The following is a 25117-nucleotide window of genomic DNA, read 5'->3' as shown; positions in this document are numbered from 1 at the left end:
TTACTTACTACTAATTCGAAAGGAAATACATTAGTATAAAGCAAATTTCACTTTTTATCAGAACAGGTTTAAACTATCAACGCAGGGTTACAACCAAATGGCAAAGTTGTAAAAGTGCAACTTACAGTCTTCATACAGATGAAACCGACAAGAGGAGAGCATATGGAGAAAACAGCTGACATCACTAGAAAAAAGCTACCAACAATGCTGGTGTCTACATCGAATTCCTGAAAAAAAAAGAAAGAAAAACTACATTAAAAGAAGTGATACGAGTTAATAGGCATCTTGCATTTCGTTGCGCCTTATTTCTAGAAAATATTTCTTTTGTGTGTGCATCAGCTTTTTTGGGGGGCCATACAATGCATCTTGTACCTCAGACAAAAAGTTGCTGCTTTAAAAGTTTGTCCGTTCCTATCACCTACAGTTTGGTTTATGTGCTTATATAGCTTATTTAGAAAAAAATAGCGTGATGCATTTCAGAGCTCATCTTTTGCAATAATTTCTGATTTCTCTCTCTTTCTTTTTAACCTTCCTTTTTTTTTTGCTGTTGTTGTTCTTCAAATTTTATTTGAACACAAGCATGACACGCTGAGTATTGGGTTTGTGCTGCATGACCCTGTGAACTTCACAGAACAAGTCGTATACTGGGAGAACAAAGAACAGCTGTATTGGTGACGGGAGCCACATGGGCCCTTCAAAGTCCAAGTTACCATGATAATGGCTGCCTTTTCCAGGCTAGATAAAGGTTTCAAATAACTTGAGTGATCTGCAGATGCTTTGATAGTTGGGTGTTACGTAGCTTCATTTGATTACCAAGCAATGCAAATTAAAGAAACAGTCAAAACACACATAAATGTTGACTTTAGTGCTGGCTTATTGGTCCCATAATGTCATGCATTAGTTGCTTTGTGCAGTTAGCGTTCTGAAAGTGTCTCACCCGTCGCATATGGGGCTCCAGCGTTGGCTCTACAAAACCCTGCGATTGAGACCCGATGACCAAAATTATTGAGACGATGATCACTTGTGGTATTCTGAGGAGAGTGAAGTATGACTCTTTCCTTGTTTCTAGAGCTTGCACTGCAAGCAGAAGAGAGATGGGGAGAAAATTCACTTTATGCATGGCAAGATCACTATGTAGCATAATTATGGACACACTGGGCAAGTTTTTGTTTGTGTGTGGTACGTTTAGGTGATTAAAACATTACAAAGAGAGGGTTTGAGCCTTGGTACAAATAAAAACTTGAAACAATCCTCTGAACGGGGAGAATAAACTGGTTGCTTCAGTATCCTCGGTGAATTGGACAAGGCACCTTGTTTATATTTCATTAAAGTAAGGGGCAGGTTAAGTAAGGTTAAGAGCTCGCATTCTCCAGCCCAATTTTCTGGAAATCCAAGATTTTCATCTGTGATCTGCTGTGTTGAATCTGTTGGCATTGCACTCAGCTTAGCTGGCTGCCACAGTGACTGGCTAGTGAAGTACACCATTGTAGGAAATATTGTGTTTTTTTACCGTTCTTTATTCTTTATTGAAGGGGCACCAGAGGTAAACATTGGATCTATATAGACTATTTGATTGCCCCTCTTAGAACCTTGCGACATTTATTTTATGGAAAAGGCTGAATTAGTTTTGGAGAAAATTACAAAGTGGCCACACAAGTCTTACGCAAATCTAACTGCCTGCAATCAATGGGGTCCCTTATGTAGGAAACATATTCTGCATCGGTGATCTCACAGGTTGTACACTGCTGTGTAGCCACACATGGGGACGGAGTTCATTTATGATGTGTGATCAATGACTAAAGTTTATTGGACTTTTGGTTCAGAATATGTGAGAAAATAATGTGGTGTGTGCTATGGCTAAACTAGTAAAGCACTTGGTACCCACAAGTGGAACCATTTCTTATCTTACACTGTCTTCTGCCTTACCTTCACTTTTATGTGCCATTGCAGCTTCATATAAACATGACTTACTACTTGTGCTCTACTTGTACTACAAATAACCAACATTCTTTCCTCATTAATGACTACGATATGAGGATATGTAACTGACTACCTGCATGCCATGTGTGCTGGCAGAAATTGCCTTTGCTGTATCATTATGAACAAATGAAACCTGAGCAGGAAAATTCATATCAAAATAGCAAAATGACACTGAGCCTGAGGTTAAGAATATACCAGTGTGCCTAACTAAATCTTTGAAGTGTGACAAACAATTCTGTGTAGGGGAACACGTAATTCACCTCAAAACATTTTTGTATTCGTGCTTGCAATATCCTGTGTATGTGTCATTTGTCCACGATAATGCAACAGATCATTCTTATACTTGTTGTCTATACACTGGTAAACACACGCATCATATCAATACTTGTGTAGTAATCTTGAAGTCTCACTATGCAAGAAAAGGTGAGACGTGCGGAGAGGACACAAGAGAAGTGGACAACACGAACACCACTTCTCTTCTCTTGTGTCCTGTCTGCATGCCTCACCTTTTCTTGCATAATGAATCCTTACCAACTAGCTCAGCTTCCTGTCGTTTGAAGTCTCACACTAGGCACGTAATTTCTGCGCCTCCTGCACCACACTATGGGCTTCATTATTGGTTATTATACTCATCACAGCAGGGATTCATATGTCCACATTTCTTTCTATATTCACAAAGCTGTTGACGCTAAACATGTAAACAGCTGCTTGTGTGGACATGCCACACTGAAAGTGGAGTGTTGCAGGGCTCACAATGAAAGCCCAAGCTTTCCAGGACAACTTGCTCTTTTGATACCGCTGTCAGGGTGTCTACCAACCGAGAAAACCAGGAATTCTCGGGGATTTTGAATAGTCAGGAAATACTAAGGAAAAACTCAGGGAATTTGTGCTTCTATCAGAGAAAATGAGCAGCAATTTTGTTGAAATGGGAGCGAAAGTCGCGGTCATGCTGGCTCGAGCAACAGAGAGGAATCGTAAAAACCTCTTTGACACGGTGTAATCCTCTGGATAAGTTGCCAGTGTGCCGTCAACGACCAACTTTCGGACGCCTGATAATTTGGACGGCTTCGCGGCGCCACCACGTCCCCCATAGAGTCAATGTATAAGAACGTCTGAAATTTCGGACGCGAGAACCCTTCGCCGTCCGAGTTTTCTGACTTTTTGCACAGCATTAATTAAAGCCACCACCATCGCTGCCATTTTAATGCTTAAGCCTTTAGTGGCTCATGAGTTTCCGTGCACAGTGCGTGGTGGACGCAGGAAAGCGGTGATCACAGCCGGTGACAGCTCTCACAGCGCTTGATAGATGACCCTAGGTGAACGATGGGTGATCAATCAAAGTTGACAAGTGGCCTCGCCTCCTCGCAATGGGTTCGGATCCCACCGGCGGCGCAAGGGAGAAAAAAAGAACTAAAGTACAAAAAATAAATAATCAAAAAATAAATACCAAAAATAATATATATATATATATATATAGCCGAGTCAGTCGGATGTCTCCGAAGAGCGCGCGCACTGCGCTTGCATCCCATGCTCGTGGCCGCGGCGGCGTCCGTTCGTAGAACAGTCATGGAACAGTTCAGACAACAGCAAAGGAGGCAGTCATAGATATGCTTTCGCCTATCGCTGTTTAGCTCAGCAAAGTGCCCATATCTTCTAATTACCTTGCCGCTTCGAACCGGCCATTCAAACGGCGCTCTCGCACACAGATCTGCTGGCAGCAGTATCCACCACCACGGCAACGCTCGGCCTAGCTGCTTCCACGTTATTAGGCTTCTTGCGGTTCCCTTTGTGGTCCTCGCGAATTGTTTCGAAGCTCGGAAAGCACTGCGCGTTCCACAATGACGGTTCCAGAAAGTCAGCTTCGCCTCGGTACATCAGTGTTACGTGGTGAAGCATACGCGGTGTAGCATAAGCGTGGTGAGGGGGGAAATTGCCATGGAACACAGTATGTATTAACTATACACGCGTGCACCCGCCATCTCCTGTCGTAGTACGAGCACCGATATGCCTAATTAGTGCACTGGCGGGCCTTCCGAGCTTTTTCGGATGTGCCTGCGGCTATTTGAGCCCTTAAAGGGCCCCTCACCAGGTGTGGCCACTTTCAGCTGACAAGCGCCATGCATACTATGCGCGCTAACTATCGTGTCTGCTAAGTGTTACATTGCTACGCGCCGCGGAAAGAGCTGAAATTTCAAACCGAATGCCGTCTGCCCTTCTCACGGGCGCCATGCTCCCAGACGGAGAGCAGATGTAATTGCACAAGTACGCCTACGTACATTACACTGCTGTGACGTCACTTGTAGTGACACTTGACTTAAAGAATTATTCAAAGCAACATCCGTTTTTTGTGTAATCTGTTGCTTCAATAGACGAAATAAAGTTTAGAGGAATAATAAAACACACAAACTGAATGTCTGCATGTTCTTGTTTTACTTCGCACTGCTGCAAGTGAGATGTACTTCCGTTTTGTCTGCTTGTTCACATGTCGTGCAGTTGCGCGCGCAGACAACGAAAGTATGTCATTTTCTACAATGTTAGAGCATGCGATCATGCTCTATGATCCGCTTGTGTCTTCCTCACTATTCACGTAGCACTGGCTTATACCGTTAGTCAGGCGTTCTCGTGCGCAGCACGCAAAATCACGTGTTGCGCGAAATGAGACAAGCGCAACAGCTCGCGTGCAATGCCCTCAGCTGAAGTGCACTGCACAGAAAAAAAAGTGAAGGGAAAAAAACTGAAGGCGGGCCTGTGACGTATGCGTCACGCGATTTTGAAGCTCCGGTATGGGAGAACATAGGGAAAGAATTTCGCTTGCGAAGGCCAGCTGGGGCAAGTGGAAAGAGCGTCTCTCTTGGCAGTGGCCCTCGCCTCCTAAAATCATGGGTTCGCGGCACTGAAATATTCCTATCTCGGCTATTAATGAACCAGTTTAAAAAATTCTTGCAGCAGAATGCTCCCTAAAGGGTGCATATCAACTTCCAGCATATAACCGAAACTTGCTATGTGGCCTGGTGAGGGGCCCTTTAAGGGCGGTAAAAGACATGCATTCATTTTTTCCAATTGCCTGATTTTTCGGATGTTTTCGCGGCCCCTAGGGAGTCTGAAAAATCAGCCATTGACTGTACAACAGACTAAGAGGAAGCTTCAAATGGTCCATGGGACGAACACGCAGCAGATGGAGGATGAGAACAGAAACGACCTACGCATTGAGGAATGAATGGGAAAGGAAGTGTGCCGCGGCTTCTTCGAAGGAGCTTGAGCTCAGAAAACGAAGTGTTGGCTTACGCCAAGATGCAGGTGTCCCTCATTCAAACCAAAATAAACTCTTTAAAGCAGATAAACACAACACTGAGTTGTGCGTGGGCTGAGAGTATGTCGGGACAGCTGAGGTTTACTTACCAACTGTTGAGAGAGAATCTCGCTTGTGACAATGTTCAGGCCTCATACCCATGAGCTTGCTATGAGTTGAAAGAAATTGCTCATATTCGAAAATATTTGCTTCTGTATGCATCTCCTTTTTATTCGTATTTGAGAATGTACGACTCGATTTGCGATGGTTTTTACAATTTTTTTAAAGATATTTTATTTGCTGTGTATTTTACTAACTCCACCCTTCTGTTTTCTTTTTGAATAAAATAAACATTAGACCTTACTATTCAAACTGTATTAAGTCTTTTTTTTTTAACATGCTTACTAGAGAGCAGCATCAGGCGGCATGGTGTCAACCCGTCTTGGCATAAAACGAAGTTCTGTGTCACTCAGGGAATTTTGCAATGGCACTCAGGGAAAACCTGGAAAACTTGGGGAATTTGGAAATGTCAACTTGGTAGACACCCTGCACTGTGTTTCATGCAAGCTGCAAAATGATAAAAAGTTTCAAGGGGATGCCACTCTATGTTACACTGGCAAGCTGAGCTCATTGATGCAATTGCAAATTGACAGACAAACCTTCGGGCTGGGAATTCAATTGAAGCAGGATACCACTAACAAAAGCTGTACCAAATCCCTTTTAGATGGAAAATGGAAGGCTTGAGCTACAGATACTGTCAACACATACGCACACATGCATCAACACACACAAGCATTACTCTAGCATACCTACAGTTTAGCGCTAAATCTGCACAACTTGCATACGTGTGAAGTATTTGTGAACTTATACCTTGAATATCCCTCATGATAAACCAGCATATTGGGAATGTTAACAGCACACAGCTGCCCAGTATGTAAAATGGAAGTCCAAATCCACCAACCTAAGAAGGAAGACAAAAGAAAAATTGCAACACTGCACTAACACAGCAAGTTTTGCAGAGGCAGCACCCCTATGCTTCCTTTCTATGCTTGAGGTATCCGCACAATGAATCATTCATTCAATTTTCTCAACGCAGATATGTGTCATACAACTTCTATCTCCCATTAACTTAGAATCTTGATGCATGTAAACTGATCTGAATATAGACTGCTCCAGATTTTATTAAGTGCCCACGGTCAACTTGAAAATGTTGAGCCATTATGTAGCCATTTTATACTAATGCAAGTGCTCTCATATTTTGAGCTTACATAATGCTTAACAAGTCTGTGTGACTGTTTTGATGCTAGCCCATTGGAACTGCATAGAGAGATGGGTGGCACAGTTAAAATGCTTTAACAGTCCAGTACGGCAGTATTTTATCACACCTTGCTCAAACACTCTTCAAGATTTTGAAATTCTGTCCTTCAAAGCATGCTAAAGCATTGCCCCGATGCAGAGAAAAATATGATGCTGCAGATTACTTACACTGTAGAGAGCACCACCTATTGCAGGGCCAATACTCATTCCAACACCAACTGCTGTTTCAATAATACCCTGAAATGGCGTATGAAAAAGGTGTATGTAATTTTAAGGCCGATACGATTCCTTGAATATTAAATATTAAATGACCTGTGCACATGAATGAGCAATCTGTAATTTGCAACCAAAAAAAGTTACTGTAATTGCACAAATACAATGTGACTGAATATAACATGATTCTAATGCCATACACCCACAACAGCCATGGTCTCAGAAAAATGGAAATGATTCAAGGAAATAATTGTAAAATAGCTGCCTGTAAGCTTTTCTTTCACAGTCCATCTCCTGATTAGCTTGCTCATGCCATGTGCAGATGGCGCGACCTAATAAAGAAATTGGGTCCCAAGCCACCCTTGCCCTGCTACCATAAGCTAAGCTTCAAACAGAGCATTGCATCAGGGAATGCCTGTTTCCCATCACTCAAGATGTTTAGCAGTAAAATCTGATGCACAGCAGAAAAATGGTGTTATGTTCATATGTTGGATTCCAATGGCAGATCGCGAGCGCTCAGCCGGATCACGAACGGAGTGCATCACTCCAACTGAGGTCATTCTCGACAAATCTCCAAACAGAATGCATGTGCTCCCACGTGGGCACTTAGTACAGGGAAATTAAGTGAGAGGGCGCTAGACTAGAGGTGGATATAGAGGCCTCATCACGATCACCACCACCATCTGAATCATCGCAGCATTCTGTGCATCAGTTTTTCTTCTGCGTCGGAAGAATCATCCCTGGAGTTGGAACTTATAGTGTCTGAGTTGGAGCTCTCGTTATCCAGGAGCAGGAATAAAAACGCACAGCACGACGTAGCGTCCATGTTTTCCATGTCATTCATAGCTGCCCATGGAAACAGGCAACCGTGACAGTAAACAGAGGCGGGTGAAGGAAATATGTCACGCGGACTTCTGGTCAAATCTGCCGATTTTGGCGGGGCAAATATTTTTGTTCTACAGAGTGATTCGGAATCGGTGGCTGGTCCCAATCTGCCATTGGAACACACAACTTACGCTCTCATTCTGCCATTGGAATAGGATTGCTCCATACAGAGCAGTAAAACTTGATCTGGATCTACTATTGGAATTCAACAATAGTGTGGTTCTGCATGCACTTGGAGACAGGCCTACTTTTAGGCTGGGCATCGCATTAAAGAAATTGTGTTACATGGCAGCTTTAGTTATGTGAGGTACAAAAGGCACCATTAGACGAGGAACAGGTGGGTACAGCATGAACTCCTATAAGCCAATGCCATACAAAGAAACTATAGATTATGACAGACATCGCATAAGAGTTGTTCACCTCATGCTCACTTACAAAGACAGTACTGATGTGGTCAGGGTACACATGAAGGACTATTGAGTATGATGCCGTAGAGAAACCCGCAGCTCCAAGTGCTTCTAGAATCCGGACAAGGAATGACAGCACGGTGAAGATGAGGGTGTCTTCAACCAAGTCAAGGAGACTGTAAAAATAGTGTACAAATTAAACACATCAGTCTTGTTAATTTACAACTGCAGGTGCATCAATATATTATATCAAGCAAACTTATTCCAAAACACTGACAGAGAAGTGTGCAGCTTTCAGCAGCTATGTCTTATAGGCTATAGCCAGCAAACAGCTGCCAGCATTGCAAAGGTTTTCATTGCGGCACTAATTAATCCTGCACTGTAGCCTTGTGCTCTCAAGAGTGCACACATTAACGAACAGTGCCTTTGTCCTAGTGCACTGCTAATGAGAAAGGAGCAGGGCAGCAATGATTTTAAGGTTATTACGTCTGCTTATCACTATCATGGACTGTTATGCCTGTTGATTTCAGCAGTGCAAGCAAGGCATATTGATGTAAACTTCACTGCCAATGGCTGTGTTACTGCCCTATCACTATCTCAGTAGCAGTGCACTAGGTGGAAACACTATTTGTTTATGTGTGGCACATTTTTGAAAGCGCTGTAACTGTAGTGCACAAGTAGGTAGCCACATGTGTGGTTTCTTTCTCTCATATTTTACACCCAGCATTAGCAGCAGCAGCATATGTGCTGGGTTTTCACATGGAAAATATTGCAGAACTAGTTGGAAGTTAATAATTGACAAATCAGATGTTTCTTGAAACCTTAACAAATTTCTCCAAGGAGGTTTTCTTTTAAATTTAAGGTTTGCAAAGTTATTTAATTCATCTTGAATAATTATGTAAGTAAGCTGAATAATAAAAAAAATGTTGCTTCATAGAGTGTCCAACATGATTTCAGTTGCATCCTCCTATAGCATGAGAAAATTATTAAAAATCCTGGCTAACATCTGGGACATCGTGTATGTATGTATGTATGTATGTATGTATGTATGTATGTATGTATGTATGTATGTATGTATGTATGTATGTATGTATGTATGTAGGTATGTATGTATGTATGTATGTATGCATGTATGTATGTATGTACGTACGTACGTACGTACGTACGTACGTTTATATGTATTTGTGCCAGAAGAAGATCCAGTTGGAAGATAAAACTTATGGATGTTATACACGTACATAAATACATACGTGTGTTTATAACATTCGTAAGTTTTATCTTCCAACTGGATCTTTTTCTAAATAATTCATGCTTAATGAAAATTCTTACCCAAACAAGATATTTGCTCCTCCAGCGCATAAGATGCCAGAGAAGAATATAAGCTTTGCTCCTAAGATGGGAACCTGCAAAAGTAAGTTTTAATGTATTCAGTGGTCCTCAAAACAACAGTAAACAATAGCACACCAGCAAACCCTTACACAATCTCAAATTATGTGATAAAGTATGGAGTAACAGAAGGCACTTGTTTTGTTTTGTTTATTCCCAGCAAAAATAATGATTTCCTGCACTTAAAACCAGAAAGTATACAAATATAGTTATGCAAATAGATTTTTTTTTTCATTTTCAGAATTTAAGAGAGCCCTGAAACATTTTTTGAACATAGCTTGAGAAAACATTGCCAATCTGTTGTACATGCTGCTGTGAACATGTGAGCCAAATATTACTGCATTGCATGCAGCAGGGAATTCACAAGCTTGTATCAGACAGAGTGAAAAGTCACTTGCCCTTGCTTCTGGAATGCAGTCACATCGAAAGCATCTGGCTGACTAATTCTATTGGCTGATTTCGTGAGCACAAGAGCATTCTCAATAATACATAGTTGATAATTTTGAGTTAACTAAATGAAAAATGTCAGACTGACAAATCACTTCATATTTGCATTGCACGTAGCTACGTCTGCTACGCATGCCCTCAGAGATGGCAGCTGCGTGCTACATAGTGTAGTCTACTGCGACCGCCTGTTGCAACAAGCCGTTTTGCCGCCGCGACACTCAACTTTTGGTGAGGGCTTTGCTCTCTTGGCTTCTCTGCTATGTAACTTTCAGAGTGCTAGCGGAATGGAAAAGAGAGAAAAAACCAGGTGTTGGTGCAGTAAACTCCACTTATGGTTACAGGATTTGAAAAAATTTTGCAGCATGAGATTCATGAGATGACGCCCTTCAATAGTGAGACTATTCTAGAGTAGTTTAAAAAATGCTTTAGGGCCCCTTTACTTGAATATGAGTACTTGGAAAAGCTGGCTCCAAGCTTCGAATTGAATATCCATCTCCTTAATTTCTGAAGTCCAGAAAAATATAAAGGTGAAAAAAGAAATGGCAGACAAAGCATATAGCTCATCACTGTTCTTGAGGTCACAGCAATTAAAATGATGGAACAAATGTACACTTTAATGATGTGCATGCAGCATTGAAGGAAAAGACCTAAGTATAACTTTTCAGTTCCCCACATTTTTAAGAAGACGTGTTATGCAACTACAATACCATGTGCTGCAGAAAATGTTGCTTTGTCAGAGATTGCTGGCATAGCTCAGTAAATCTGCCTGCAGAGTGCTGTCACTTGCATAGGTCACTGTCCATTCAGGGTAGAATAATTATAGAAGTGAGTATTTAAATATAAAATTTGAAACACAATGAATGCATATTCATGCTTGGAACCTCCAATATTTGCACAATGCTACAGGATATGAATCGATAAGCTTTATGGAGAAATCATAGAGAGAGCTATGGTGCTAAGTGTGAACTTTGGTATCGAAACCTGTCAGGTATTTTCTGGCTATACTAATGCAAAAAATTTGTTGCGAGCTTACCAGTTTTCCAAAGATGGGTGAAAACACCATCATTGTTAATGCATAAACACTGAAGACGAATCCAGACACAGCTTCTCGCATTCCCTTGAAAGCTGCCTGCAATCACATTGTGAACATATGATGATGTTAACCCACATAATGACTCACTACAAATTCAGAACCAATAATATACAGTCAAACGCCATTATAACAAAGTGCTTGGGGCCTTCAAAGTTTTTCGTTGTACAGGTCGCTTCGCTGTAAAGATTGTGCACCGTACAGCTCACAGTGGAGCAGGCTAAGCACATTCAACAAGAAAGAAAAAAAAAGTTATTTAACATGAATTTAAGAGAAGCCTAGTAAAATAAGTAGGTAATTATTTTTGTGCACACTTTGTCTGATGGAATGTGTGGTTGCAATGGACCTTATCGCACGGAGGTTCACAGCAACGTTCGCGGCAAAACTCAGGAGAGGTGCAAGGTAAAGCTGAAAATCATTAACTGCCGCAATGTCTCCTCCCTTTATGTCAAAATGTTTGGTTTGTTTACAGGCTCTTAATCACTGTAGCCTTCATTGACATTTGGATCTTTTCTGCCCTAGACGGCTTTCAAGACGTCTCTGGTTGTGAGTTATTATTTCATCAAGTCATCATCAACTGCGAAGCTTTCATGAGCTGTTGCACCTGCTAGTGTGTTAGAACAAGAAGCGTACAACCTGAGTGACTCCTGGAGCAGTGCAGCAAGACAGACACTCAATGGCATTGGCATTCTCGTCAAGTACATCGCTAGCGCAGACGTTGGCACTAGCGCAGAGCACAGTTCCGTGGCTTTTTCAGAGGGCAGTGTTGGAACTGCTACATGTCATTCGGTGTAAAGCAACAAATCAGCTGTCTGGGACACCTAAATTGCTTTGTGGTACAGGCAAATACATTGTAGTTGTCTTTACTGTAGAGGTGGTCACAATACACATGAAAGATAGGAATTAGGCCTGTATATAATCAATCCTTCATTATGCAGGTAATTTCATTGTTGAGATGCACGACTGAACACCTGTGTACATGAGACAAACTGCTCTTAGCCTAAAACAAAGGGAATCTTGGGATCAAAAATGGAGCAACTGTAGATCTAAAGGCAGGTGGCCATTCCTAAATTACATTTACATTAAGCCAATATGTTCTGTGGCTGCAGTTAGCTTAGGCTATCCTTAATCTTATCATTATTTGTTTTAGATACAAGATATCTTTTTCAATATATGTGTGTGCATGCATGTGCGTTTGTACATACACACACAAATCTATCTCAATATGTGTGTGTTCGCACACGTACACACATGTTCATGGCCTTCTGACCACAAATGTTTGGCCACTACTCTTGGATGTGATTTACAATTCCTTTGGCACATGTGTTTAGGAATGCTGCTATGTGAAAGCCAACTGCTTTTCTAGCTAGACACAGAAAGAAAGAAAAAAGTGACACTTGCCTCTTGTGGGTAGAATGGCGCAATCACAGAATAGCTGATGTAGCTTGTAAAGTTTACTAAACAGAGGCAGAACAAAGTGAGCTTTTGGCTTCTTGAGAGACGAAACTTTGCCGTGCCGCGAGTGGACAGCAGAGACACAACTGACAGTGTCCGAGACCGCATCATGGTTCCACGATGATGATGAGGCCGTTTGGAAAGGTCGTTATCTAAAGAATTCTGCCTGACAGGTACAGAAACACATTCGAGCGACTTTGAAAAAACAGCGTCAAGATCCATGCCCTTCACTGCATTTGAAGAAGTGCAAATTTCGGTATCGGATGCACTGCGCTCCAACACTCCTGACTGATTTGGGCCAGTATATTGACTCTCTGTTCCAGCAACCACTTGGACGTCATCTGTGGAACGCTGGGCTTTTTCTGGCAAAGATTTGTTTGACCCATCCTCTGCAGGGCTGCTGAATTGTATAGCCATAGAATCTTCTGGCTGTGAAAGTGCTTGCGTGTCGTGTAAGCCAGGTAGTTGCTCTGAACTCATTTCATTTGGGCTTTGTTTGCCTTCTTGTTTGTTCATTGAAGCTTGCTCTGATTCGTTATTCTCAGCTTGTACTTGTTCTTTGTCTCGAAGGGGAGCTGACGTCGCCTCATCTTGGCTGCCACCTGCTGGTCCCTGAGGTGTAGCCTTAGATGTAGTTGAAATGTCCGAGGCATTTGATGGTGGTGCAGCATTTACTTCTGATGTACCAGGAGTGCCAGCTGAATCACTGGCTGTGTGTGGTTGCAGTGTTTCTTCGTTATGTCCAACGCCTGATGGCATAGATATGCCATCATCCTTGACATTTTGTGGCTCCTGCATGTCCTCACCAGTGTGTCCTGTCGCTCTTTCCTCATGAAAAGGAGAACCATTAGCAGCTCTTTAGAATTTCACTGAAAATAGATAGAAAAATATAGGTAATGTCAACGTTAACACAGTCAAACTCCGAGAGACCATACATGTTGCTTTGAATTATCAGACCGGTTGAACTTGAGGCCAGAAGAAAATTATGGCTTACTATACAAACATATATATGCAACAGGAAATGGTTCTATCAGCAGATGTATGCAATAACTGGTCACCTTGTGATGACCAAATCAATGGTGACATTTTGTGCTGGCACTCGACGTACACAGCACCCTTACTGTAAAGGAACAGGCCTGTTAAGGTGCTATTTACATCCCAAAAAAGACTCAAATAATCTGTTTTTGGCTGCACTTGTGGATCCTGGAAACCAAGAAAGTTAAAAATCTATGCTTGACTTATCTGAATTATGTGGATTTAAAGTGCACTGGAAACTTGACAGCCCCAACCAACATCCTAACATTAATAATTCAAGTGTAAGTCATTGCAAGCCTACTGTATTTTGTGATTGGTGCTGCAAGGTTAATTGGTGATTGGATGATGAATGCATTCACTTGTGGTTAGGCTGCATTTAAGAAACTGTTACTACTGCTGTGATAACACAGCAGTACAAGCATCAGCAGAAACAACAACAATTATTAAATACATTAAGGAAAATGGTAAACTGCAATTTGGTAATCACTTAAAGTCTCAGTGGCACACACACATCCACAAACAAATAAGCAAACAAGAAGAAATGAAAATGAAAAAAGGCCCAAGTACAAGAGGACTGAGTTATTGGTTCTGTCACATTTCTGTCTTTCTTTAACCTTTGTTTCTTTCTTTTATGTGTATGTGCGTGCTGTTGTAATCATGCATTACTTGCAAACTTTCAAAAAGTAATATGGAGAACTTTTTTAATTGTAGCTGTTCAAATACATGTCCAAACACTGTTGTCACAAGGTTGCAAATTCAGTATGCTAAGCTAGATGTAAAAACATGCAGAAATAACATGAAATACTACATGTGAATGAGTGCGCACAAATAAAATTTTAAGGAAGTGACTAGCCAATTTTGTGTCAATGCATTAACAAACAAAAAACTCATGAAAGCACAAGTAAAAGGAAGGACTGCTTATGTAAACTTTAACTAACAATCATGTATTCCACACGATCAAAGCAATACAGAGCTGATGCAAAATGAATTGCAATCATGTATGTTGCAAATTGCATGAGCTCAAATAATCATATGCCCTAATAAAAAGAAAGTGCAAGTCATCCGGTACACATGATAAACTGACATTAATCTGCTTTTAAGAAAAATGGTAACAAAATAGTTATATTTTCAGCCAGAATAAGTTTTCAAATGAGCTTCATTCTAAGTCACAGACATCTGCAATGGTGGAAATTAACCACTTATCTAACCTAACAACTATGTTAATTAGTAGGTCAGCTTCTTTTTAACATGACAGGCCTTCACAGTTTTGGCAAACCTAGCAGCTTAAACTGAACTTTGGTAGCTTGCACAGAAAGATAATAAATAAATAAATAAATAAATAAATAAATAAATAAATAAATAAATAAAGAAATAAATAAATAAATAAATGGTTACAAATGTTTTGTGCAAGTACCATCCATCGTAAATCAGAGAGAGAGAAGCCATGCCACATGCGACATCTGCCATTGCAGCTTACTTATTTTTTAAAGCTACAGAAAAAAAAGATGACCTGGTCCATGTCACAAGGGCTAGTCACCCACTGGAAAGCAAAACAACATACTTCGTGTTGGGAAAGACAAAAATACTAAATACTATAAAACACCTGGCTGGGACTTTCTCATCAATCCTGCATAGGCTGTCTTGTCTATATGCAAGCCCTCCAATCTCATGGTGAAATCAACATATAAAGCTCTGTCATGTCCAAGCAGCTGTGTCTGGATCAGTACAAGCTTAGCTTATACATTCTTTGCTGCATACATTTTTAAACTTTCTTTTCCCTGCATATTATTGCTGGCCGTGCATGCATTTCCTCTGTGCATTACTGCAGCCAAGCAGTTTTAATTGAAGCTCCTAAGCACTACGCATTAGCTTTAATTATTGAAAACTTAAGCCATCTGAAATTGAAGAAGACGTAGCATTTATTTAAGAATGCCATTCATGTTTTCCTGTCACTAGCGCCTATGGTAACCTTCGCATATACAAACCAAGAAAAAAAAAAGGCATTGAAAGAATGTTCTTTTTCTATTACAGATAGCTGCTTTCCTCTACAAGACATAGTACTCTAGACAGGTTACGCTGTAAAAATACATGACGTGAGGTCAGGCCACACAAGGTTCTTTTTTTTCTTTTAACCTTTCTTAAATAATTATATTTCACTAGTGCTTCGAAGTGTTGTAAACACAACACTCTTTTGCTTTCACATGAAGCAAGTAAAAACTATGGTTTGAATGCACGGGCCAAGCTACTCACTTTGCTTCGATCCGTGTGGCATTCGAAGGCTGCTCCTGCAAGCATTATTCCGTACAGTTCCCTTATCACAGCTGCACTTGCCCACTTGTGTTTTATCACTGGCCTACCAGAAATATCAGCTGCCAATCAGTGGGCAGCGGCAGCCGTGTGTGTATGTGTGTACATAGTGCGGTTAAGAGAAGTTCCAAAGTGTGAGCCTCGCCTCAAGCTGATGCAAAAACCAAAACTGCAGCGCGGGCATTTCGTAAGTGGCTGGAAAGCAAATAACCATGCTTTTTTTGCTTGTTTCGTTAATGAATCTGTCAAGTTCCATTCGTATTAGCCATGTGGTAACTTTTGTTGCATGTTATATGTGTGGCAAAGTAACAATATACCTGTCGCATGTTTCTTTGAGCTATTGCAGTGCCAATTTATTTATTTAGTATTTATATGTTTGTGCTTGCATGTACTTTGAAGACATCTAACTTTTGGCACAGATTGCAGTAAAAAAATAAAAAATAAATGTGAATGTCAATGCAAATTATGTATGAATGAATGTGTGTGGAGTAGCAACACAGCTTGGGAACAAGCATGTCATGAAAGACACAATGACTTGAAAATAAACTAGTGCATGTGTGCACAGCTTATTCCATCCCAAAATATTTTTAAAACACCAATTCATAGCACCAGGGCGGTGTGCCTTGTGCATGAATGGCTGATTGATAATGACTGATAAACTGAATTTGTAATGTACAAAATTTTGTTAAGGAATGTTCTCTAAATAGCATGCAAAAAACTCTGGAAGAACGTGCCATCGCATTGTGTGTTGTTGTAACAGTGCAGACCTAGAACACTATGCCATATAGGAAGCCTAGCTGGTGCTGCCACAAGTGAGATGCATGTTGCTTGAGCTGCAGCCTTCTTGTGGTGTTCAAAAACTTGCTTGTAGTGACAGCACCTTCATGAAAACTGGTCTACAACTTATTTGAATTTCATTCCTGTAGCATTATAAAATACTAAGAATTTGGATCAATGCAACCAAACTATATCTGCTTTTGCAAGGTGGCATTTGATGAAATGTTATAAAGTTTTCCTAGCAGAATAACAGTGGCATAAAATCATAGCTAGTTTGGGTAGTGCATATTAGAGGCTCCATTGCCTAACATTTGGACGACACACACAGAATAGAAACACACACCACAGAGTGCTCGCACACAGAAGAGAAAACACACACCACAGAGCGCTTGTGTGTCTCTCTTCTGTGTGCGTCATCCAAATGTTGCGCTATCGAGCCTCTAATATGCTATACCAACACGCCCAGTCCTCAACCTTGGGTAGTGCAACAACATGAGGACAGAGTGGTAGTGAGCAAACAGGACATGTGCCATTCTTATGTAATTTTTTTATCAGTTAAAAAATTAGGCAGAACACATCCCTATTGTTTGTCCATGTAAGCGAAGCTTTCTTAAGTTTGGAGAATGGTGCATTAAAACAGAACACATGATTATGTACAATGCGCAGGTCTCTTTATTTACAGATTACAATGTATCCATGGTTTCAGCTCGTTTCTTTTCTTGTTCCACAGCTGTCTGGATCTTCCAAGAGGGCACCATTCGCAATTGAGAGAAATGGTCTCCTGCAGTCTTTTCTATACAAGTTTGGTGTCGCCGACTGCTGCTTTCTGATTAGTAATAGTTTAGAGTAGCTTTACCCAGTTATTTACTGCTGAAAGGCTTCGTGCTGACAATTTCCGTGTGTTTAAATCACATCCTAATGTGCTGATGAGTCATAAATCATGTGAGTGAACTATGAACACATGTAGCACACAACCTTTAGTCAAACACCACAGCCAACCGGGGCTAATAAATGAGAGCTAAGTGGAAAGAGTTTAGGATGTGTAGTCAGAATTAGGCACTACATAAGCCGGTGCAAGACCTGGTGCAGTCGATAGAGGTTAAAAAAACAGACAGACACCAAAGCCACCAAAGTGCAGGAGTGATGCTGAGAAATCTTCATTGTAAATAATTCAGTTTTGAAAACAGTGGATGTTTTATGAGTTCACTACTTTGTCCTCATGTTGTTGCGCTACCGAAACCAGCTATGAATTCACACCCAATGCACCCATCTTTCTATCCTTTTGCAGTAGCATAGGTGAGGTTACTCAGATGAATGTGGAATTGTAACAAAGGACAGAGTTCAAATGACATTGTGTGATCAAGGTATAGAAGATAATTATTGCAGCAAATGTTCAAAAGGGAAGAACAAAGTGGTTTGAACGCATAATGGGAAAAGAGAAGAATTACATAAGCAATGAAGCCATGATAACCTAGTTAAATGAAGGTAGCAATGTCATCTAAATGTGTCAATCCCAAAGAAAGACGTCAAGACACTTTTGAAGATATTATTCATTACCTATGAAGTTGTAGGAAGCAATGGGGCAGAACAGAAGTTAATCTAAACAGTATTCCCATAGAGCAAAAAGAGACAGCCAACAGGTGAAAGAAAAGATGATAATGGTAGTAACTAGATAAAACACCTAGCAAACAAGAGCAGGAACTGATGTAAAAAGGTGTTTGTATGTGCAGTTTTACAAAGCTTGGCTCCTTCGTACATGACATTAGTTGTAGGAAGTTGATTAAAAATTTTCTATATTGTTTACATCTTCAAAATGATTTGGAAGACGTTACAGGATGAACTATATTACTAATTTCCACATCATTCAAGTTCATGAGTGTTCATGTACTTTGGCAAGGAAACTAAACTTGGAAGAAGTCAGTCATATGTTTGGAATTTTCTCACTGTGACTGAAATTGTGTCAGTGGAAATGTATAGAAAATCATTGTTGTCCTGCAGAGGTTCTGGTCATCAAGGACGCAGTGATCCAAACAGTCTTAGTTCTTTTTTTTTTCTTTTACAGAAAGTGTAAAGAAATAAATCGGGGCAACCTGTATTTGCAGACAAACCACAACAATCACAAATGGTGATACGTTCGTTGAGTAATATCGCAAAATAAAGACTGCATTACTTCCGGCTCTGCAAATAGTCTGGATGCACATTCAGTTGAGCACGCGCACACCACCGAGCTTTGCAGTCAAGATTATATAGCAGCTGGAATAATTCTTTTTTTTTTCTTTTTAGAAACCGCAAACTCATAAATTCAGGTATAGGCACGAAGGATCTTGCTCAAGAAGAGAAAAACCAAGCTGTAGCAAATATAAACAAAAGGTAAAGGTAAGAATGGCACTTCCACCAAGTTGCTCTCTGCTTTTTCAACCTCATTAGATGGATGCTCCTCATACACAAGAACAGTAGCTCATAGGGCTGGTCTGGCACCCAGGCTGACCACACAGTACACTTATCTGTGGTTGGCATGGACACTTTATCTAGCTATCGCAAGATACACTGACCAAACTTTCTATGAGTAATGAAAATACTGTAGGCACCGCGTCTTGTCACTGATAGCCAATCAGTTTCCCACAATGCCGATAATATAATTGGTATAGCATAAAAACAACCATTTTATGGTTATCGTTAGCTGACATAGGCTTGATGACTGTCTGAAAGGACTTTGTGCTATAGTAATGAAGCACATATCGGCGCACTGCTCATGGTGCAAACTGCGTCAACGAGTGATGTTATGATAGTCGTCGATCATTAAATTGCTATGAAAATTTATATAATGCACGCTGAAGATGATTTTTAATTTTTATTCTTGCCATGCTCATAGTTTCATTGTACCATAACAGACGTATTTCATTAAAATGAAGCGTGACAATATTAACTGATTTTCAGCCTGTCAAGAAAGGCAGTTACGATGCGAATTAGCTAAAGCGTCTCACGTACAAGTGGTCACTACAGAATAAGGACTTCAGCTTATGAATAATAAGCAGATCGATGAAGTTTTGATTTCGCATATATGCGCCTTTAGTATTGCAAAATTAAAATGCGCGCCGTTAAGTAACTAGATAGGGTCCGCAGCAGGATTGCAGTATCGCATTAAAAAAAGAAAGTACCGCACAGGCTCACTGAAGTTTTCCGGTCAATTAGATGCTTTGAAATCACAACAATGTAGATTCGCTTTAACATGCGCTATTGAAGAGGCAAGTGGGGCGGCAACGCCATGCAAACTCCTTTCAAACTTCGCGATAGCTCCCTTTCCTCGACGCGCACTCACCGGAGTTGCGTAGTTTTGGGTGGCACTCCACGACCGAAACTGGGTATACTATTTCAGGTGTACAATCACAGCACAGGTCGGCGCGCCAGCCAGCAATCGAGGTGGGTGATTCATCCACCGTGAACGAGGATGTTTTTCATCCAGCTTCGCGGCGGCGCTTGGGTCACTTAGCATCGTCCGCTTTCCCGTGCGCTGTAGGAGAGTTTCCCAACGTTCAAGCATCGAAACCGTGGCTGTGGCGTGCATGAGATAACCGGGCGCTTTTCCAAGCGCATGCTTTCGCGGCTTGCGCTTTCGCTCTTTCAGCAGCTTTCAGAGCTTTCAGTGCGCGCGCGCAGCTTGAACCACAACCGAAACTACGCATTTCATTGGACCTTTGAAATTTTTTCGCCTAAGACCGTAAGAGTGCGCTGGCAATTTTTTCACTTCAACCTCATGGTGTACTTCCGTTGCTCTATCAGAAATCGTCATTGCTAGTATTTCTCCACATTCCCTTCTCGCTTTGAGGCTGGAAATTATTCCGCAACTGGGAAACGTTCGCAAGTAATCAGACGGATTAGACTTTCTGCTCCGCTTCCTTGAGTGAAGTTTTTGTTTCGCGAGGTGAGTGATAGTTGCTGCATGTCGCTTATATCCAAAGTAAAATTAGTAATCGTTCGTAGAAAGCTTGGTCGTTGTGATTGCTGGTCTCAACTGGTCGCTACGACTCGGTTGATGAAAACGATGCGCGGTTGAACACTTGTTTACTGCGTTATGCCTGCGTTCGATGGTAAGAATCGCATTTTTTCCCAAAAAAGATGGTGAAGAGGAAGGACAGGATGGCGCGGCGGCAGATCTTGCAGTTAAAGGAGGAGAAAAGCCGTGCGTATTCGCGTAAGTGTAGACACTCTTACGCATGCAACCCTTAAGTACGATGCCTGCTTGGCGGTCGTGCTGTTTGTCTGCCCTGAATGTTTTCATAACATTTATGCAGTGTATAATGATTGTCAGCTGGTTCGCTCTTTTTCTGACCAGTTTGTGTTGTGTTCTGCAGCGCCAGCTAAGAATCCAGCGATTGGTCCTGCTGAGCCATCGTTAAGTCAAGGAGATAATGACGAAGGCGACGCACTTGATGGTAAACTTTGCCAACATTGCCTTTATTTAACATCTTGCTTTAGCCATCTTTATTTTTTATGAGAACATTCGTGACTTCAGTGACTGCTTCAATAATTCATTGCAGAAGCAAGCAAAAGCGAGCCGGCCTCGAAAAACGGGGTTCCGAGAGATGCCATAGACGACCAGTTGGAAGACTTCATGAAGGTAATATTGGTACATAATTTCAAGAGTTCGTTAGGTCCAGTCTTAGAGCCGAGCTGCAAGTTATGTAACATTGCTGCAAGCACTCGTTCGGAGAGCAGACATACGGGGAGAGGGGTAAACAAAAGTGATTGTTTTTCTTTACTTTGCCTATTTCTAAACTTTAATCACAAACTTTTATCACCTTCAAAGTACTCTCACTGATATGCAATGGACGTGTTCCACTATTTAACCATTGTTCAAAACTGTACTAATTGTCTCGCAAAGTAATGGCCATCAGGGCTTCCGTCATATTTTTCTTTGCCTCCTCCACATCTTAAAAGCACATTTTTAAAGGTCGTTTCAGTTTTGCAAATTAAAAAAAAATTCAGCCGAACCCATCCCAAGATGACGGCTGACATTAATGTGATCAGTATTGAAGCAGTGTAGCGACACACCATATTTCTACCCCCGAAACATGTCATGTATGAGGCATGTAGTGCAGCTGGACTCCTCTGGTGCTACCCTCTAGACACTCTTAAGCAACCAACCTGCCGTGGCGGCATAATGGCTTTGGTGTTGTGCTGCTAAGCCGAAGGTCGTGGTATCAAATCCTGGCTGTGGAGGGTGCATTTAGATGGGGAAAAAATGCAAAGACATGTTTGTATCGTGCATTGGGTGCACATTAAAGAGCCCCATATGGTCAACATTAATCCGGAGTCCCCCACTACGGCGTGCATCATAATATCGGAGTTTGGCACGTAAAACCCCAAAATTTAATCTTTTAATGGGGAACTTCTGTTCAGCATCGGATAAATTTAAGAATTTATTTTTCTTTTTTTTCATTGAGGGGAGGCACATGCCCAGTGCATTTGTTGTGCAGCTTGCTAAAGCATCTGGCTGTTGTGCTTGAGTAAACTGTGTGACGCAGATTGGAAACTGTGATACGAGTTGGAAACTGTATGACACAGGCTTGATTGTGCCCAGCACTAAAGAAATTTTAAGGGATCTTTTTTTTCATTGAATAGCTGCAGATACCCAGTGACTCAAGTTGGCATGAAAGTTGTTAGATGTGAACGAACATACATACTGTAAACTGGGTAAAGCTCTCAAAGAATGTTAATCCCATAAAAATTTGCAAGACGCAAGATATGGGGAGTAGGGAGGGTGAGGCACCTTTATCATCCCATATTCAGGAAGTGCCTCATTATCAATGCTGCACAGTGGGGGGGGGGGTGGGGGGGTAGTGTCGTGGTGTACAAGCCACTTGCCTGAGTTTCACATACCCAGGCATTTTCGTCGAACTTATCACATAACCGCTTGGACGTATTAATGTAAAACTGCTGGTTCATTGTCTAACCTTGTGGTGCAAATATGAAAATTCTTCTGGAGAAACAGAACTTGATGCATGCACTTTGCTCATTGATGTCTGCAACTGCAAAACTGACATGGATGGCAGCTGAAGCAAAAAAAAGAAAAAGCCATCCAGTGAGCTGACAAAATTTGCCTAAGAACTCTTCTTTGCTAACTGATAGAGATGAGCATTCCTAGTAAATAAGCGTGCCTAGTAACAAGACAAATTCTTGTTACTTTTGGGTTACCACTTGTATGTGAAATTAAAAGCACTATTGAACACTTCTTAACATATGTTTGTCATTCTCAGTTTTCTATTTTTTATGTTTCAGCAGCTTGTTATTGTTGCTGTTATCATTATTATTATTGTAACACCTTGGTTGGAGTGAAAGGAGGAGGACAATGGATCTTTTTGGTGCAGAGCACAGAACGAAACCATTGCTGAACTGTTTTCCTAGACTCTCATCCATCATCTGTAAACAAACACGCTTCATTCATAACAGTTTTATGTTGGAAGTGCTGGGTACTCATCCAAGCAACACGGTTCTGCAACCGCCTGATCTACGCCAAAGCCGCTGCCTTGCTGGCCTACCCCCATTGCCGCTGGTAGTCGAGATGTCTCGCAGTGAAGACAGAACCTCGAAGGTCCGAGTTCCACACCTGCAGCCCCTGCCCTGGTTACAGCGGCCCCTTCGGTACCTGGCTCAGCCGTGGCTGGTCCCTGGCAGCGTCAGTACCCGATAGAACTTCACACATTTGGAAGCAAATCTAGCGAGGACGTGGATGAGTGGCTCACACACTACATGCGGTGAGCAACTGTTACCATTGGGATGCAGTAACTCAGCGGTCCAACCTCGTGTTTTTCTTAACGGACACGCCACTTGTGTGGTTTGACAACCATAAGGACACCATCAGGACGTGGAATCGGTTCATGTCCGAAATAACGGGAGGGTTTTGGGGACTCGGCCATGAAGAGGAAGCAGGCCGAACAAATGCTGCTGAAAAGAGCCCAAGTCCCAGGCGAGACGTGCACAACATATATTGAGGCTATATTGAAGCTCTGCAAGACCGTCAACCCTCGCACGTTAGAGGAAGATAAGGTCGGCCACCTCTTAAGAGGAATTGCCGAGGATGTATATCAATTCCTCATCTGCAAAGAGAACCTTGATACAGTAGCTGATGTCATTCAGCATTGTCGTACATTCAAGACCCTGAAGGGGTGGTGTATCATGCCTAATTTCGGTCGGTCGCTGAATGTGACTATTGCAAGTGTTGACGACTACGTGTCCTTTGATCTTGCGTCTACAATATGCGAGATTGTACGGGAAGAACTCACCCGATATACACACTTGACGCCTTATGATGCTGTGCCAATCCTGGGCCCCTCTCATCATGTTTCTGTCGCTGCAACTGCCATCGAGGACTACAACTACAGTTCTCGTTTGCCACTGAGGTCGCAGCGCAATCACTACCCAGAGTCGAGGTACGAACACAGCTTCAGCTATCCTTGTAAGCAGGCTGTTACACACCAGGAGCCGCGTGAAGATGCGTTTGTCCCACAGCATCGTGACAATGCTTTTCAGGAGTACAATGCATATCGCCAACCTCCTGTGTGCCATTGTTGTGCTACCGGGCACATAACTCCATTCTGTCATCGGCACAGGGAAACATTGTGATACCATCCGCCATCAATGTTTTCTCGCGCCGGCAATGGTCACAGCGACAATCCCTGGTTCACCTATTCCAGGAGCACCTCTTGACAAGTGAATCAGCACAATAGTTCTCCCACTTCTGACTGTAGCTTGACATCTCCGTCCGCCCGACTGTGCTGCTCGCCTTCACCTCAACAGCGGCTCTCGCCACTGCCACCGCTGGGAAACTAGCCAGTGCGACTGATGGAAGTGAGGTCGCATAAAATGATTTACCTGAGATTCCTCCACCAGTTACAATGCTTAAAAACAAAATACATGTGTTAATAGATGGAGTAGGTGCAACGGCTCTATTTGACACTGTTGCAACCATTTCTGTTATCAGACGTTCCTTCAAAGATTGCATTAGCCGCAAAGCTAACTTTTCTTGGCACGAATATACAAGGTTTCGTGTTGTCGGCGGAGGACTACTTTATCCTCTCTGAGTTTGCGTCGTTAACGTTTTGTTGGCTGGAAAAGTGTTCCCAACTGGCTTCCTGGTTCTGCAGCGGTGTACACACGAAGTTCTTCTCGGTATTGACTTTTTTCAAGAGTGCGGTGCTTTCATCTACTGTGGCACTGGTGAACTTTCAGTCAGCAATGTAGTTGCTCCTGCCCTCATTGACGAGCTGCTGTTTGTGGAAGACACACTGGTTGTTTCCGATGAACTGACAGTGGTTCATGGTTCATGCAGTCAGTTGCCGTGTTCACTTCTGCCTCTGCCGTAGCTCCCTTTGACGCCGTCGTTCAACCTCTGACCGGTCAGTATGCTAAGAAAGACATCTTAGTGCCTCACTGTATTGTGTCGATTAACAACCAAGCCACATTATTGTGGGCACCTAACTGTTCACCAGTGCCTGTTTTACTTCCTCGAGCAATGAAGCTTGCCGTCTT

At 41.9% G+C, this 25117-nt stretch overlaps 2 protein-coding genes across 8 annotated transcripts in view; one reads left to right on the top strand and one right to left on the bottom strand.

The window, feature by feature from the left end:
* The window catches only part of LOC142579536 (MFS-type transporter SLC18B1-like), a 37405-nt gene extending 17268 nt beyond the window's left edge, over positions 1-20137 (bottom strand). The window contains exons 1-10 of one of the 3 annotated variants that reach the window (XM_075689861.1): positions 19908-20137; positions 15755-15789; positions 12412-13338; positions 10958-11049; positions 9421-9494; positions 8120-8267; positions 6755-6823; positions 6140-6230; positions 938-1077; positions 126-227 (exon numbers count right to left, since the gene is read on the bottom strand). In XM_075689861.1, coding sequence (XP_075545976.1) covers positions 126-227; positions 938-1077; positions 6140-6230; positions 6755-6823; positions 8120-8267; positions 9421-9494; positions 10958-11049; positions 12412-13267 — 1572 coding nt within the window. In that variant the 5' untranslated portion in view covers positions 13268-13338; positions 15755-15789; positions 19908-20137. Of the gene's footprint in view, positions 1-125; positions 228-937; positions 1078-6139; positions 6231-6754; positions 6824-8119; positions 8268-9420; positions 9495-10957; positions 11050-12411; positions 13339-15754; positions 15838-19907 lie in introns of those variants that run through there. The other 2 variants (XM_075689862.1, XM_075689859.1) reach the window with 2 other exon arrangements.
* A 257-nt stretch (positions 20138-20394) lies between these two features.
* Positions 20395-25117, top strand: part of LOC142579533 (uncharacterized) — a 51149-nt gene continuing 46426 nt past the window's right edge. For 4 of the 5 annotated variants that reach the window (XR_012827392.1, XR_012827393.1, XR_012827394.1 and 1 more), the window contains exons 1-4: positions 20395-20510; positions 20705-20780; positions 20941-21021; positions 21127-21206. Coding sequence is in view for 1 of the 5 variants with exons in the window: in XM_075689853.1 (XP_075545968.1) it covers positions 20705-20780; positions 20941-21021; positions 21127-21206 (237 nt within the window). In the remaining 4 variants the exon portion in view is untranslated. The remainder of the gene's footprint in view (positions 20511-20704; positions 20781-20940; positions 21022-21126; positions 21207-25117) is intronic. The other variant, XM_075689853.1, reaches the window with a different exon arrangement.

This window comes from Dermacentor variabilis, chromosome 4 (assembly GCF_050947875.1).
Source record: "Dermacentor variabilis isolate Ectoservices chromosome 4, ASM5094787v1, whole genome shotgun sequence".
NCBI lineage: Eukaryota > Metazoa > Arthropoda > Arachnida > Ixodida > Ixodidae > Dermacentor > Dermacentor variabilis.
The sequence above is the reverse complement of the archived record's forward strand: the minus strand, read 5'-3'. Positions and strand labels throughout refer to the sequence as shown.